The 15,675-nt window shown below is 59.0% G+C and overlaps 7 protein-coding genes across 7 annotated transcripts; 4 read left to right on the top strand and 3 right to left on the bottom strand.

Moving 5' to 3' along the window:
- Positions 1–1,413: 1,413 nt before the first annotated feature.
- Positions 1,414–1,827, top strand: INS49_007022 (uncharacterized protein; the record flags this gene model as incomplete). The annotated part of the gene is made up of 2 exons (XM_043167787.1): positions 1,414–1,512; positions 1,591–1,827. 2 exons carry the CDS (start codon positions 1,414–1,416, stop codon positions 1,825–1,827), a joined length of 336 nt encoding a protein of 111 aa, XP_043028931.1.
- A 984-nt stretch (positions 1,828–2,811) lies between these two features.
- Positions 2,812–3,655, top strand: INS49_007021 (uncharacterized protein; the record flags this gene model as incomplete). Its single annotated transcript, XM_043167786.1, has 3 exons — positions 2,812–3,058; positions 3,208–3,352; positions 3,427–3,655. 3 exons carry the CDS (start codon positions 2,812–2,814, stop codon positions 3,653–3,655), a joined length of 621 nt encoding a protein of 206 aa, XP_043028930.1.
- A 257-nt stretch (positions 3,656–3,912) lies between these two features.
- Positions 3,913–5,468, bottom strand: INS49_007020 (uncharacterized protein; the record flags this gene model as incomplete). Its single annotated transcript, XM_043167785.1, has 4 exons — positions 3,913–3,967; positions 4,043–4,130; positions 4,219–5,329; positions 5,385–5,468. 4 exons carry the CDS (start codon positions 5,466–5,468, stop codon positions 3,913–3,915), a joined length of 1,338 nt encoding a protein of 445 aa, XP_043028929.1.
- Positions 5,469–6,061: 593 nt separating this feature from the next.
- INS49_007019 (uncharacterized protein) lies at positions 6,062–7,207 on the bottom strand (the record flags this gene model as incomplete). Its single annotated transcript, XM_043167784.1, has 1 exon — positions 6,062–7,207. The coding sequence occupies one exon, from the start codon at positions 7,205–7,207 to the stop codon at positions 6,062–6,064; it is 1,146 nt and encodes a 381-aa protein (XP_043028928.1).
- A 587-nt stretch (positions 7,208–7,794) lies between these two features.
- Positions 7,795–10,105, top strand: INS49_007018 (uncharacterized protein; the record flags this gene model as incomplete). The annotated part of the gene is made up of 4 exons (XM_043167783.1): positions 7,795–7,836; positions 7,893–8,728; positions 8,793–8,891; positions 9,289–10,105. The coding sequence occupies 4 exons, from the start codon at positions 7,795–7,797 to the stop codon at positions 10,103–10,105; spliced, it is 1,794 nt and encodes a 597-aa protein (XP_043028927.1).
- Positions 10,106–10,572: 467 nt separating this feature from the next.
- Positions 10,573–11,856, bottom strand: INS49_007017 (uncharacterized protein; the record flags this gene model as incomplete). Its single annotated transcript, XM_043167782.1, has 1 exon — positions 10,573–11,856. One exon carries the CDS (start codon positions 11,854–11,856, stop codon positions 10,573–10,575), a length of 1,284 nt encoding a protein of 427 aa, XP_043028926.1.
- A 1,365-nt stretch (positions 11,857–13,221) lies between these two features.
- Positions 13,222–14,918, top strand: INS49_007016 (uncharacterized protein; the record flags this gene model as incomplete). The annotated part of the gene is made up of 3 exons (XM_043167781.1): positions 13,222–14,170; positions 14,259–14,532; positions 14,621–14,918. The coding sequence occupies 3 exons, from the start codon at positions 13,222–13,224 to the stop codon at positions 14,916–14,918; spliced, it is 1,521 nt and encodes a 506-aa protein (XP_043028925.1).
- Between the last annotated feature and the right edge of the window lie 757 nt (positions 14,919–15,675).

Below are 15,675 nucleotides of genomic sequence, written 5' to 3'. Positions count from 1 at the left end.
GGGCATTCCAGGCCGGGGCAGGGTGACGCAGACGCAACGAAGGGGTGCAGTGATTCCAGGAAGGCCAGGAACGGGTAGCATTCTTTCAGCTGGTTTGGCCTCAGATACCTGGCTGCCTGGCTGGTGGGTAACTCTTTTTTTCTGGTTGCCTTCTTTTCCCTGCTTGCTCTCGGCACCCTGCAGCGATTTGACACCATCCCAGTGCACCCACGCACAACGTGAATGGCTGGTTTGCCCGGGTCGGCCCATTTGGCCCCCAGGGTCTCAGTCGTGGGCCGATGCTACCAAGCAGGCAATCAGGAGCGTGGCCGAGAGACCTGCAGGGAGGCCCAGCAGATCAGCGTCACCCCGGAGTTCGAGTCTGTTGGCTTTGGCCTCATTGTCCAAGCGGTCGTCGCCGCCAGACATGCACAGTAGCTTGGCTGGCTAGCAGAAGCGGCCCTCAGAGCTGGGACACAGCAGCGTGGTCGAGACCGAGAATTGGGATTGAGCACAGGCGACAAAGCTGCCTCTTTGATGTTGGCAGTTTCTAGCCCCAGGTGCTCAAGGAGCTTCTGAAGGCATGGTACCCTGCGGGTTAGGCGAAACCCCCAATCAGGCACACCCCACCACACCCTATTCGACCTGGGTAGGAAGCACCCACCACATGGCATGCCGGCTTGCCCACGGCCCACAGTAGCTCGTCCCACCCATCCTTCTTCTCTACCATCTTCTGGTCCGGGCTCACCCTTCAGCCCTACAAAACTGTGGGAAATGCGTCTACCTGGGCCTGCTGGGTATGGCCCCCCCCCCTGTTGTCGACGTAGGACTGCCAGCTGGTAACAGGGATGCGCATCCTTCTGCCGCATCCAGCCTGTCATGTCCACCCTATCCAGGCAGTCACACTCACACTCACACTTGCACTCACACCCTGCCGCGCGAGGTGCCACTCGCACGGCTGACCGACCGGCGGGAATGGCTTCTGACATAGCTCCCGCCCTTGGCCGTTCTGGCCCTTGATAAGAGGAGCTCGTCCCGCCGGCCAGGTATGGGCCCGGGCAGGCTAGCGAGCTCTCAGTCCTCCTCCCTTTCACATCTCCAAGCGCCTCCCGAGCCATCTCGTCGTCTCCCTCTTTCTTTGTCCTCGACAAGCGCCTCTGACGTCCCTGCTTGCCGCACCAGGCGTGCATCTGTCCCACCTATGACCCTGACGGGCTCTTGTTGCTGTCACATCGCTTCCGTGAAGCTGTCACACGCGACCTGTCGTCAACCAGCCCTGTTCGAGGAGAACAAAGGAGCTTCAGCTTCATAACCGGCACACCGACAAAACGACCGGCACTCAAAGACGACATCGAGACAGCGTTTTTCCAACACCAAGCGGACAATACCCGAGTTGAAATTTCCAACAAGACAATCCAGGGAATCTCAGCAACTATGAACTCTACGTCTCGTGCACCAGCCCCAGCGCCGCTATACACGCTGGGCTTCGGCCGCAACACATCAACGTCTCCGACGTCTCCCACATCCCAAAGCGTGCGTTCCCAGTCCTTTCAACACGCTCTTGCAGTCCAACCAATTATTAGAGCACGGCATGACTGACCCTCACAACAGACACCGCGATCAGCCACAACAACAGACGGCTGGGCCATCCGGGGCGTCATGGACAGGAAGGACTCGTCAAACTCGGTGTCCTCGACCATGTCGTCGGCCTCGGCAGCCTCCATCCCCAGGAGGAAGAAGGTGTCGTCACCGTCGTCCAGCAACGTCAACCAGTACACGCACTGCGGCAGACACACGGACCAGTACCTGTTTAGCGGCTGGTCCAAGGTCTTCAACAGGAAGAACTAATTTTCTGTCTGACGATGATTGTTTCCATCCCAACTGGCAACAACGCAAGCATGATCTTCAGTTCAATCTCTGCTGTGTATCTGCGTGGGTCTTTTGGATGGTCTTGGTTCTCATGTATTATGACAACTAAGGATGGGCTCGCAAAAAAGGGTGCGTCCAAGACTGCACTGTACAATATTTATGTTCTTGATGTTTCGTTTCCTGTGGAGAGGGCGAGAGGCCTGAATCGGACTGGAATTTGGTTCCCAGGAAGCAAGAATGATAATGACGAAATGAATCGGTGTCGGGTAGAAAATATAATTTGTCTCTGAAAAGCACCATGATAATCATAAAAATTTTGTTCTTCCGATTGCCTGTCCATGATTTGAAGAGTTCTGCAAATTTCTATCCCACAGCGAGCATCCACCTAGGTAAGTCGAAACAAACAGTCTTACTGTCGCTACCGAAGCCTACTGTATCCATCTTGCCTGGCGAATCCGCCAGTTGCATGGCCCAGAGGACCAGCAGATTCTGTAAGTGCACATTCGCATCGCTCAGATCTCATCTAATCGATCTCTGGTAGGGCTGAGGAAGAAAGCAGTTCAATCCAAGCCAATCCAAGCCAATCCATCCAGGAACCAGACTGTCGGCACGGCAATCGACTCCAGCACTGCCACCCCCATCTTTTGCAACCCGTGGCCCTGATCCCTGCCAGCCGTCCAAAGCCCTTGTGGCCGTTCATGGCCTTGGACCCTGGCTCCTGGCTCCAGCGGGGCTGCAGGACCTCGGGAAGAAACATCGCCTGCGGGCCTAACCGATAAGCGGGTACTTTGCTCGGCGGGCTTGAGCTCGACCGAGCTCAACAAAAAAAAAGGGCTCGCTACACTGCCACCGGCCAAACTTACCTGCCCGTCCACCCACGCAGACGACTCAATCTCGACGAGCTTCTTCGAGCACAACACACGTGCCCAAGCCTTCCTTCCCCAAGGGAGAAGACCAGCAACCATGGCCCAAGAAGACGTCATCAAGACCAACGTGTCCCCGCGGCGCATGTCCGCCCCGAAGCGCGCCTACCTCGTCGCCTACAACGCCCTCTCGGCAATCCTCTGGTCCGTCGTCCTCGGCCGGACCGTCGCCACCCTCGCCGCCAACGGCCTCGAGACCGGGCCCGCCCTCGTCTACCCGGCCGTCGGCGAGTGGACAAAGTGGACGCAGACCCTGGCCGCCCTGGAGATTGTGCACTCGGTGCTCGGTATGCGCGCCCGCGCGGCCCCCCCCCCCCAATTCCTCCCCATTGACATGCGACAACCCTCCACAACCCACACGCGTGGAAGGAGAGAGAACAAGCAACAGATGATCCAGATCTGAGCTGAGCTGAGCTGACCCGTGGACCCCAAACAGGCATCGTCCGCGCCCCGCTCCTCACGACCCTGATGCAGGTCTCCTCCCGCTTCGCCCTCGTCTGGGGCGCCGTCCACGCCTACCCCCTCATCGCGCCAGCCCGGCCTACTCCTCCATGCTTCTGGCCTGGTCCGTCACCGAGGTCGTGCGCTACCTCTTCTTCGCCCTGTCCCTCGGCGCGGGAGTTGAGCCCTCCCCCTTGCGCTGGATGCGCTACAGCGGCTTCTTCGTCCTCTACCCCGTCGGCATCTCCAGCGAGCTGTGGGAGCTGCTCATCGCCGCCCGCGCCGCCGCCGCCGAGGGCAACACCGTGGGCGCCGCCGTCGCGGTCGCCGTGATGGCTACGTACCTCCCTGGCGCGCCCAAGCTTTACACGCACATGATCAAGCAGCGCCGCAAGGTCTTGGGTGGTGGCGGTGCTGAGGCGAGGGAGAAGAAGACGGAATAGATGTGCGAACGGAAGGGTCACCATGTAGCATTGTTTTCTGTATAAAACAAGTGCTATCCATTTGATTCTCGGGGCCGTTATTTGGCCGCTATAGGGGTATTTGGCCAAAAAGAATAGAGCGCACAGGAGAATCGCACCTCCTGTCTAATCAATGTAATCCTGTATCGTACCCAATAGAAATACCACCACAAAGGTAGAAAAAAAGCAAGAAACCCAAACGCGTAATGAAACCAAGGCATTGACGCCACACAACCCGATCAAGATGGTGGCGCAGACTGCACAACCTCTCCCTTCGCAATGAAGTCCTCATCACTGTCCGAAGCCATGTCAGCTTCTGGGGCTGTTTCGTTGTCCCGTGCGATCTCTCCCTCCGTGCTGCTTTCATACCAGTCATTGCTCGACCACTTCGCGATGAGGTCCGCCGCTGTACTGGAGAGCTTGTCGTACCCGGGGTTTTCCTTTGGTTCGAACATGGCTACAGAGCAAAGCAGGAGTTAACACCAAGCCTAATCCAAGATGCAGTTCGCAAAGGCAGTAAAGAAAAAAAAAATAAGAAAACTCACCCATGTGCGCAGACGTCTCGTCCCCAGCCTGGTCATTGACGGCCTCCTCCCACACGCCCAGCTTCTCAGGCCCGTTGCGCCTGCTGGGCAGGTTGCAGAAGGTCCTCTGGCCCCCGAGCACGGTGCCGACCATGTTGGTGCCGCCGATGCCCGCGACCTGCTGCTGCAGGGCCGTGGCCCCCTTCCCCAGGCGCGTGTACAGCACGCCGAAGCCGACGCCCAGCTCGTTCTGCGCGCGCGCCATGTACGCGACGCGCCGCCGCAGCTCCTCCCCGCGCGCGAGGCACCCCACGAACTCGAGGTGCGACGACACCCACGTCCAGCCCTCGGTCAGCTGGTCGCGCTTCAGGTACGCCGCCGCGGCGCTCCCGGCCAGCGCGGCCCCCGCGCCCGCATACAGCGCCATCTTGCCCCAGGAGCCCCACGTCGATGATGACGAGTCGTTGGCCTTGTTGCCGGCTGCCCCGCCCGTGGCCGGCGGCAGCGCCGCGACGGGCTTCTTCTCCTGCTGGCCCCGCTGCTGCGCTGCTTCAGCATCCTTTCCCGCGTCGGCGGCGCCCTTCGCTCCCCACAGGCCGGTCAGCGTGCTCAGCTGGGTGAGCGCCGCGCTGGCGGTGCTGTAGTGGGTCTCCGCGCCGTGGGCGACGACGCCGGGGCTGATGCCCAGGTAGGGCGTGTCGAAGCTGAGGACGCCCTGGACGTAGGGGAACATGAGGCCGTTGAGCTCGAAAGACTTGTCGCCCTCGGCGGGCGCGGCGGTGTGGTTGCCGTCGCCCGAGCCGCCGGACGCCGACGAGGGCGGGATGACGCGCTCGCTGGTCAGGGCGATGAGGGTCTCGGCGGCGACGATGCCGCCCATGGAGTGGCCGCACAGCACGACGCGCACCGAGGGGTCGACGGTCGGCGAGGGCGTGCCCTTGCCCACCTCGATGTCGATCACCTTCTCCTGCAGCCAGTCGCGGAACCGCGACACGCAGTCGGCCAGGTCGCCGCGCGTCTCGTACTTGGGGTACACCAGCACCTGGACGTCGAGCTTGGGCAGCCGCTCGGCGACGAGGTCGCGCAGGTGCTGGGTGAAGGCGTATTTGTGGCCGAATGTCTCCTCACCCCCCTGGATGGATCTCGTGTTAGTGGGGTTGGGGTGTGATGATGATGGAGTTGGGAACAGTCGATGGTTGCGATGGGAAGGAGAGAGTGTGTGTACTTGCCTTGAAGCCATGGATGAAGCACAGGATCAGTGTCTTCTTCATCTTGCGAACCCATCTGAGGTGGCCCAGGTGATGCTGAAGGGCTCAGTTCCGGGAGGATAGGGAGCGGGATGTTGATGAGGTTTAGGTAGATTGATAAAAGCTAACGGGCCCCTAGTTCAGGGTGGCGAGGCACATGTGTACCGCCTGGGTTGTGCTGCGCTGAGCTGAGGTGTGGAGGGTCGCACTTGCATACACCCCACCAGATACAGGCGGGTGATGTCAGCGGGGGTGCTGAGGGAAATTGGGATGCGGCTGTCAAATCTACCCCAGACAAGGTTTGGGCGGATGATCAGGGTCTTTAATTCTATATTTGGTCGGCACTTCGCAAGTTTGAATCTCGGATTGAGTAACTCGGCCCAGAGATCTGGCATACACTTACATGCATTTTAATAAAAGACGGTTGACCGGTGACCGGTGACCTGCTATTTAGTGGATCACAAAAGCCAATATTTATTTATTGGACGATCAACTCTAGACTTGTGCTGATCGGTCGGCGTATTCATCGCTGGAAGCTTATGTTGTGGAACAACGAACAGCACTTTTGCGGCTCAAAACAGTATGCAAATGCGAATGCCTATGGATCCCAAATCCGTTCACACCCCATGCAGCCTCAGAATCCTCGCAGCATTCCCGCCCATGACCCCCTTCGCCTTCTCCGAACCTTCGCCCAGCGCCTTATTCACAGCCTCCGCATTCATGCCCACGCTCTCCCACTCCCCGTCCTCGTCCGTGCCCAGCGGCGGGAAGAAAGGGTGATCCGTCCCGAACATCAGCCTGTCCGCCCCGCCGCTCGCCTCGATGGCCGCGTTGAGGCCCACCTCGCTGTAGATGACCGCGTCCAGGTACACCTGGCTCCTGAGAACATCCCACACTGTCCGCCGCTTGGGCGTCACCTTGCCCTCGCGCACCAGGTGCCCGTCGTGCAGCACGCAGCTCTCGATCCTGCCCGCGAGGAACGGCAGCGTCCCACCGCTGTGCGCCAGGATCATCTGCAAGCCAGGCACCGCGTCGAAGACGTCCGCCAGGTACATACGCGCCACCGCGATGGTCGTCTCCATGGGGAAGCCCAGCGCCAGCGGCAGCACGTGGCCGTATTCCTCCGAGGCGCGCGGGCCCCACACCTCGTTGGGCAGGCCGTAGTGAGGGTGCAGGAAGATGGTCAGCCCTGCGTCGGCGAGGGCCTGGAAGATGGGCAGGAGGTTCGCGTCGTCCAGCCCTCTGCCCAGGCCAGAGGTTCCCAAGATCACCCCGCGGCAGTAGTCGAGCCCCTTGAGTTGTGTTATGGACTCTTGTATGGTGGGCAGTGGTGCGGTTAGGGGCAGTGTGCCGAAGAAGAAGAGCCGTCCGGGGTGGGCAGCGCACATGTCGCTGAACTCCTTGTTCACAGAGGCCGCGAAGGGTCCTGCCTCAGACGGGTCTAGGAAGTCGAGCCATGGGTTGGCGAGTGAGATTACGGATATATCGATCTTATGAGTGTCCATGAAATGTATTTTCTGCGCCAGCGAGGAGTAGTGCTTGGTCAGGGGCCGCCCCGGCGGTTTGGCCGACGCATCATCGGCGCCGCTGAGAGACGGCACTTCGGCCTCGAGCAGGATCAGGCGCGGGTCCGGTGAGCTGGCAAACTTCCGGACCAGAGGGATGGTGGACCGTGACTCAAGGATCTGGACGTAGGAAGGAGGGTACATGTGGGTGTGGATGTCCACCACCTTTGCAGGCGATGGGGGCGAAGGATCAGCCATGATGTGTGTAGTCTGATCTCTTGGATGAGTGAAAGACTGACTGACTGGGCGGGCCGACTGACAAGGAACCAACAAGAGGCAGGATGAACGATTTAGTGTGAAGAAAATAAGGCCGTGACTCCGGGCAAGCTGCCGGAAGGATCGACAGGGCAGGGGAATGCTACCCCGCGGGCCCCTCCTTCCTGCTCCCCCTTCTCATGGCCAGGCCTTATCTCGACTTCCCGGGGGCGCCTGGTCAACCGGCGGAGTTCTTATCAAAGCGTGCCGTTGCCAAAGTGAGTTTTGGCACTTTCAATGCGTAGAATCTGATCGATTGGGCTGTAACGAGTCTCGGCTCTAGGCCAGTCGAATGTCAACCTTGTTCGCCTGCCATTTACAGCTGGCCTGAGAGTCGGAGACCGCCGTGCTCACAACGTCCTGCCTTCCACTTAAAAGATCAAGACTCCGCCGGGGATGGCCGCGTGACACTGTTGACACTAACAAGAGCCTGCTTGACCAGCCGGAACCTGCAGCCAGTCTATCTGCTTGGGCACTCCAGATCGCCATAACCCATTGGCTTGTCACAAGTCTTGAGTAACAGAAACATCATGGAGAAGGCCGCCGTTGACGAGCAAGGGCTCATGATCCCGGTGCGTGAGTGCTGTTGTTTTGGCCGTGTGGCTGAGTATGCTGAACAGTTCATCAGTTGATCGACCTGTCCAAGTTCCTGCACGGCGACACCACCCAGCGTCAAGAGACTGCAAAGGCAATCCTGAGTGGCTTCCAGAACGCGGGCTTTATCTACCTCAAGAACCTGCCAATCTCGCCCGAGACGCGCAAGCATGTCTTCGGCACCAGCGCCAAGTTCTTCGACGGGCTCAGTCAAGACGAGAAGTTGGCACTTGGATGGACAACCCCCGAGGCGAACAGGGGCTACTCGGCCCCAGGGCGTGAGAAGCTCACCCTGCTCAGTGAGAGCAACGATGTAGCCAAGTTGAAGGCGGACACATCCGACATCAAGGAGAGTTTCGAGATCGGTCGCGAGGGCGACCCGGACCACCCAAACCGGTGGCCTGTGGAGAAGCCTGGCTCCGAGGTAGACGGGTTCAAGTCGACCATGCTCGACTTCCATGAGCAATGCAAGTCCATCCACGTCGAGGTCATGCGTGCCATCGCCGTCGGCATGGGCCTGGATGAGGACCACTTTGACAGCTTCGTCGATGTCGGCGACAACACGCTGCGGCTGCTGCACTACCCAGCAGTCAAGAGCGAGGTGTTCAAGGTCAACCCAGGCCAGGTTCGCGCGGGCGCGCACTCAGACTATGGCAGCATTACACTGCTCTTCCAGGACGGCGCGGGCGGGCTGCAAGTGCAGAGCCCGAACGGGCGGTTCGTAGACGCGACGCCGATCGAGAATACCTGTGTCGTGAATGCGGGCGATCTTCTTGCGAGATGGAGCAACGACACCATCAAGAGCACCATCCACCGGGTGGTAGAGCCGCCAAGGAAGACGGATGAGCACCCGGCCCGTTACAGCATCGCGTGAGTTTCCTTCACGCACACTCCATTGAGAGCCGTTGGACGTGAGACTGACTGGCCTTTGTAGTTACTTCTGCAACCCCAACTTCAAAAGTCATATTGAGGCCATCCCTGGCACGTTTGCGGCAGAGACGGACAAGAAGTATGAGGGGATCAACAGCGGCCAGTATCTGGTACAAAGGCTCACTGCAACGTATTGAACGGAAGTCTATGAGTTAAAATGAAATCTAATATGTCTGCGAGTCGATAAAATGTATCGAAAAACAAAAGTTGTTACCATTTTTTAAAGACCGTTTGCTTGACTGCTCAAGGTTTATGTAATTGGCTGTATCTTTCAGGCGTAATTTTCAACGTATTTTAGCACCACTCGTAATCTTCGATAAGCCATCCAGTTAGCCGATTGCCTTCTCTCAGAACATCAACACTACCACCTCAACCAAACAACGATTCAACATAAGACCAAACAACATCACCCCGACCGAGCACAATCCCCGACGTACTCGCAGCCACACGAGGCCAAAATGAGCGAGAACGCCAGCGCCGAGCTGCTGGCCGCGGCCAAGGACGCCGCGGCGCGCGGGCCTCGACTACTACGCCCTGCTGGGCATCGAGCCCTCGGACGACACGATCACGCGCGAGTCGGTGCAGCGCGCGTGGCGCAAGCGGTCGCTCAAGTACCACCCGGACAAGGCGAAGGGCGCGTTCGACAAGGACAAGTGGGAGGAGTTCGGGCTCGCGCGGGACATACTTGCGTCGGAGGAGGCGCGGGCCGCGTACGACGGGGCGCGGAACGCGGCGCTGCAGAAGGCGCGGGAGAAGGACGCCATGAACGCGCGGCAGAGGCGGTTCGTGGAGGAGCTCGAGGAGGCGGGGCGGAGCAAGAAGCAGCGGGAGGAGGGCGCCGCGAGGCGGGAGGAGGAGGAGCGCGAGAGGGCGGTCAAGACGGCCGAGGGCCGCAGGATCGTCGAGGAGAGGCAGCGGCTCGTGCGGGAGGCCGAGGAGAGGGAGAGGCTGAAGAGGGCCAAGGACGACGAGGCGATGGACGACCGGATACGCGAGCTGCAGGACCGACTTGCGGAGAAGACAAGGCGGAGGGAGGAGAAGAGGGCGAGGAGGGAGGGGAGGAAGGGCGGTGCTGCCGTTGCTGATGAGGAGGAGGCGAAGAAGGCCGAGGCTGCTCCCGAGCCTCGTCATGCCGCTGAGCAGCAGCCGACACACGCCGCCGAGGGCAGGACCGCACCGATACCCCGGAGAGACGTGCCCAAGTCGGACGACCCGGTCAAGTTCTGGGAGACGCAGTGGCCCAAGACGAGGGCGAGGCTGAAAGCGGCACAGGTTGTCAAGGAGCAGAGGATGAAGGAGGCGGGCATCGCGGCTTGAGAGCAAAGGTAGTTGCCCGGGAGTCCGATGCTTTTTTTGTCATGATACCCAAGAAACAAGATCGAGCTAACATGATTGCTCTCTTCAAGACCAACAACCACATTCTCTACGTCACATCGGAATCTTAGTAACGGGCGTCAACAGACAGCTGCACAGGTGAGACGTAGCCATACCGTACGTGAGATTTCCAGATCAACTCCTTTGGTCCAGGGAATTCAACGCAGGAATAAGAAGTCGGTAAGTGTAGACACGTAGATGGGAGACAACTCTCAACACAGCCCTGCACATTTGTTCCGTCAGGGCATAGCAATGAAAGCAACCACGTGTGACGCACTTAACACAATGATGTTGCAGAGTATTGTAGCAGAATGTTGTACAGAATATCCATGGCTATATCTTCGTCTCACTGCCTATCATACACTTATCAAGACCAAAGTTCGAACATGGGCAGTCGAGCCGGACCATTATCATTGCTTCTGCTGTTCATCCAGCCCCTGCCTCAGCCACTCGGGAACGAAAGCCTTTATCTTGACCTTGAAAGGCTCCTCCCCGTTCTCGCCCGCCTCCCTCTCCATAATAAACTCGTCTGCAGGGGTATATGAGCTCGCAGCCGTCTCCCCGGGGAGCACCACGTCCGTCATGATCTCCAGCCGGCACAGCGCCAGGCCGACGTTGCCCACGCCCCGCAGCCACTTGCCGGCGCTGCGGCCCTTCTTTTCAAACCTCCCGATGCTCGTGTCCGCGGGTATGGAGCCCGCCGACTGCACGGCGCCGCCTGGGTGGGCCCCGGGGAGGTAATCCAGCTGCCGCGGCTGCTCCGCGCCGTCCGCGCCGTAGATCATGGCCGGCAGGACCCGCTTGCGCACGACGCCGCGGTGTTTAGTGCGGATGGTCAGCTCCTGGCCCACGTAGCAGCCCTTGCGGAAGTCGATGCCGCCCATGACGTCCAGGTTGCCCTCGAGCGGGAGCGCATTCTCGCGGATCAGCTCCGACTGGCCCTCGGGCACGCCCATGAGGTACCTCCTCACGCGGTAGACGTCCTCGTCGGCGGCCCTCTCCAGACCCACCGCCGGCTCCCGCTCCCCCTCCGTGAGCATCCGGTACCCCAGCCCGGGCGCCCTCGGGTCCCTCAGGTGCACGAGCTGGTGGGGGGCCTCGAGACCCGTGCCGGCTTCCAGCGCCGTGCTGTCGCTGCCGCTGTCGTCCCAGCCGTGCCAGATCGTGACCTCGCCCGGGTCGAGCAGGCGCACGGCGAACTTGGCGCGCAGCTTGTAGCGCTTGATGTGGCGCTCGAGCCTGGGCGCCTCAGCCGCGTCGACCTCGATCAGGAAGCTCTCCCCCGGGCTGCCTCGGGCGTCCGGGTAGACGAAGACATCGTGCAGCACGCGGCCCGTGGCGTTCAGGAAGGCGGCGTATGAGCCGGCGCCGGAGGGGTTGCTGCTGCTGATGTTCCCATTACTGACGGCGGGCGGGAGGATGTTCTGTGTGATGGCGCCCTGCAGGAACTTGGGGCTGTCCGGGCCCGAGACGGAGATGAGGCGCCTGGATGAGAGGGCGACCAGCCCCGATGGCGGTGGCGGTGGTGGCAGCGACGATCGGGCTGGGGAAGTTGATGAGAATGGCCGGGCTCGTCGGGGCCGCGCGACGGTGGCTGCTGCTGCGAACCTGCAGTTTGAGCAGATGAAGCTTGGCGCTGCTGTCACTGGCGGGTGGCCTATGCGCCTGGGGACGATGTTGCCTCTGGGCCGCATGTTTGACTTTGGACGTCTGCTTGCGGTATCGCAAGGGTGGTTTTTGTAAGTGAGTGGAGAGAAGCTGATTGATAAGTCTCGGGAGCAGTTTTGAGAATGACGTCCAGCCGGGGTCCCCGGGACTTCCGACCCGTTTGCTCTTGCAGGGTTGCTGCCTGCATGGGCAATTGATTGACCTCTTAGTCTACTCAGTACGGCCAGGCCACTTACACGCACTTACACGGCACTTACACGGCACAGGCTGCAATCAGAAAGTGGCACACAAACACATGGACTGCACTCACTGCGAAGCTTCAAAAGCATGCGAACCAGCCTCAGGTGGCTTCAGATAGCCCGCATTCTTTATATATATCTGAAAAGCTTCGAGTCTTTCGAGCATCGTCTGGTGAGATGCCCCAACCCCAGATTCTAAAGGGCCAAATGCTGAAGGTCCATCAAGCTGTTCAGCCAGGGAGGCCCCCCCAGGTCACTGATGGCCCCTCCTGGCGTGTGTCCGTCTTCGTCACCCAGTCATTGCCCACGCCTTATGCTTGTCACCTTCATAATTAACCATGTATCTAGAGAACGGTATTCTCTGACTGGTCTCCGATGCTTCTCCTTCGCTGGGCTGGCAGAGTGAGAATGGAGGCTATCATGAATCTGATTCTTGCCGAGCCCAGGACACCTGGGCAGCTTGGCATGTCCTCAGGGCAGAAGAGTGAGCTCTACTTCTGACCACATTATTCCCACTCAGCTATCCCACAGGCAGTCAAATCATATTCTCGAGGAGTCACTCAGTCATGGGCTGCGCAAGCATGCTCAACGGGCAGAGGTCCCTCCTCGGCCAGCGGTGACTAACCCTAACCCACCTGGGCACATTGAATGTTTGCTGACCGTCCAATCAGCTTCCAGATCACCTCGTCTTGTGATTGGACGATACCTTTCAGCAATATTTCCCTTGGGATTGTTTGAATCGCTCAAAAGACTGGATGACAATGGGATTGATCTTATTGTCGTCCGCGAGCGAATGGACGAGGTGGAAGCTTGGGCCTGGGCTTTCGGGAGCTGTACGGCTCAGTCAATCCACTTTGGCCGACCCTACCTACACTTCATTTCTCCCAATTTGGAACCAGGCAGACACCTCACTTCGTTTTTGCCTTCGTTTGACCACAAGTCGTCTTTCACACTCACTCCTCCATAACACTGCCAATTCACACATCTTCTCTCCCTGTACTCGTCCTCAGCACGTTTGCGCCGCGCGGACGTCTTGGCGACCTCAACACCCTCTTTCCCAGCAAGCCGATCAGTTCCTAGACGGCTTCAGCGACAACCCAGCTTCTCACCACTCGCTCAACGCCCTTCCAGGGCTCACAGCCACCTTTCACCATGGCGTCAACCCCAGGCGTCTCTGACCCCCCAGATCACCCCTCCTCCTCAGTCGGCTCGACCATCAACTCCGGCAGTGATGGCTTTGACACACCCTCCCGTTCTGAGTCGCGCGAGAGTAGCCCTGGCCCTCTCGTAATCGACGACGGAGTTAGTAACCCTTTTCCTCATTTTTTCAGTCTCACCCACGGTACTTCTACTTCCAACATCGGCGACGGTGAGGACATGACCGAAGAGGAATTCTTTGCCCAGCTCGGTGAGGAGGTTCCAGAGTGGGCAAAACGACCCCCTTCTGCCGAGCCACAGGTCCAAGACGACGGATTCCCAGATCTCCTCGAGGAGGACCTCGAAGCACAACTCGACGCTGAGCTCGGAGCAGCAGCCGGCAACGGATCCATGGATATCTCCGAGGGTGACCTTGAAGCACAGCTCGAGGCCGAACTCGCAGCGGGAGACAACGGCGGCCTCATAGAACTTTGCGAGGACGATCTCGAGGCACAACTAAACGCCGAACTTGAAGCAGAAGCCCACCAGGAGATGGCAGCTAAGGCTGCACGACGCGAGGCCAATCTTCAAGAGGAGATGCGGATCGCTGCTGAGAAAGCAGCACTGGCGGTTCCATGCGACCAGAGAGACGATTCGCCTTTCTCCTCTGAAGACGAGCTCCAGGCCGAGCTGAATGCAGGCGACGCTGCCGATGAATTTCTCAGCGATGTCAATGACAGAATCGCGGTAATGATGATGCTCAAATCAAAGGTTGACTGCCTCACAGTGAGACAATACTCCTCCAGACGACCCAACAAGAAGGTAAAGACGACTCCTACTGGGACGCCGAAAGCTCGCGTTAGTCGCGGCCAGGCACCACCGATGCGCAGGACGGACGAGCTGCCAGAGCTGTACCATCACGGTGCACCCAACTGGGCTCTTTTGAGGAAGCACATGAACCTGAGTATGTATCATCACGCCCCATCCTATCACTCCCCCCTCCAGTCTACGTTTCTCTCTTGCTCTGACATATGCTAATGACAAATTCCTAGGCACGCGTGTTGACCTGAACACCTGCTACCGGTCACTGGGTCTTGACGTCGGACGAGGCAAGGCAGTCTACGAGAGCCTGAAGGAATACTTGCGAATCCCCGGCAACTCTGTCGACCTCTCCGCCAAAGACGTCGAGAGCGAGGATGCCAAGAGAATCATCGCCACCATCGCCCACAAGCTCCTCGTCGACCAGCGCTGGGGTCAGACCTACTTCAACCGGCCCTCTCTGGCGGCTGACTGCAAGTCCATCACCTTCGAAGGCGGCTCCACCGAGTAAGTCCCCACCCCTTCTTGTCCCTTTTCACTTCCCGTCACTCCAACCCAGACCGCACCGCACCAGTCCGCTGACGTTGTTTCGCAGGGTCTTCCTCGAGTTCACCTCCCTTGTCTACAAGGCTATGAAACTTGAAGAGAAGCGGAAGAAGGGAAAGGCCAAGCAGCAGGAGGAGACGGCCGCGCGCGAGGTCGTCCAGCACCCGACGTCCGAGGCCTTCGCCACCTCGACATACCGCTCGCCACAGCAGGCGCCCTCCACCCAAAGCGCAGCGGAGAGGCCGCTCCCCGTTGTCATGCTGCACCCGCCGCCGCGGCGGAGGCAGGCGGCCATCAACGGTGTGGTCATTGCGCCCTGCTCCGTCGCGCGGGCGAGGCCTTCGTAGTCGCGGGAGAGGTAGATGATGGCGAGAAGGGGCTCTTGAACAGCTGGGAGTAGGAAGGAAAAAAATACATGCATGGATTGCTACAGTCATAGCGATAATCATGGGGCGTCTGAATGTTTGCAGATGCCCCGCTCAAAAGAAAAGTCACTTGGTAGTTGATACCCCCCCAATAAATGAATGTCTGGTCTCAAACAGCGTGCGACTCGACTTGGACAATGTGTAATACCCCAAGTGATAGGCTCCTATGGGACAATTTCCCATGCGAAAGACTCCTGTGGGATGACCTCCCGTGGGATAAGTCTTCTATGGCACTGCTTCCTTCGCGCTGTTGCGTGAAACATTTCGAACAGTCTAGCGAAGCTTTGGCTTGCACGAGCGGTAGGCATGACGGTCCAATGCTAGACGTAGGTGATGGCTGAAAACATCACTACCCAGACAGGAAGGGAGCAATCGAGGTGAGGTCGTGCGCCGTTGACGACGCGGGCACTAGTGAGTAGTATGTATGCAAGTTTTGTTGTAGAAGAACTAGTACAATTAGTATAGTATTACAAAAGTGGTATCGTAGTGGTACTTGTAAGAAGACGCCGCTTTCCCAAGTAGATTATGGTGGTGGATATATCCTTATAGTCGGTCTTGCACCGGCCCTTTTTCCCTTTTCTTTTTTTCCGCCCCCTAGGCCTTTTGTCCCCGGCCCCCTGGGCGTCCCCCCTTCTCTTGCTCTCGGTGTATGTTATTTTCTGGCAAACTGAGGGTATTC

The sequence above is a fragment of the Diaporthe citri genome, assembly GCF_014595645.1.
Source record: "Diaporthe citri strain NFHF-8-4 chromosome Unknown scaffold_2, whole genome shotgun sequence".
Taxonomy (NCBI): domain Eukaryota; kingdom Fungi; phylum Ascomycota; class Sordariomycetes; order Diaporthales; family Diaporthaceae; genus Diaporthe; species Diaporthe citri.
The sequence above is the reverse complement of the archived record's forward strand: the minus strand, read 5'-3'. Positions and strand labels throughout refer to the sequence as shown.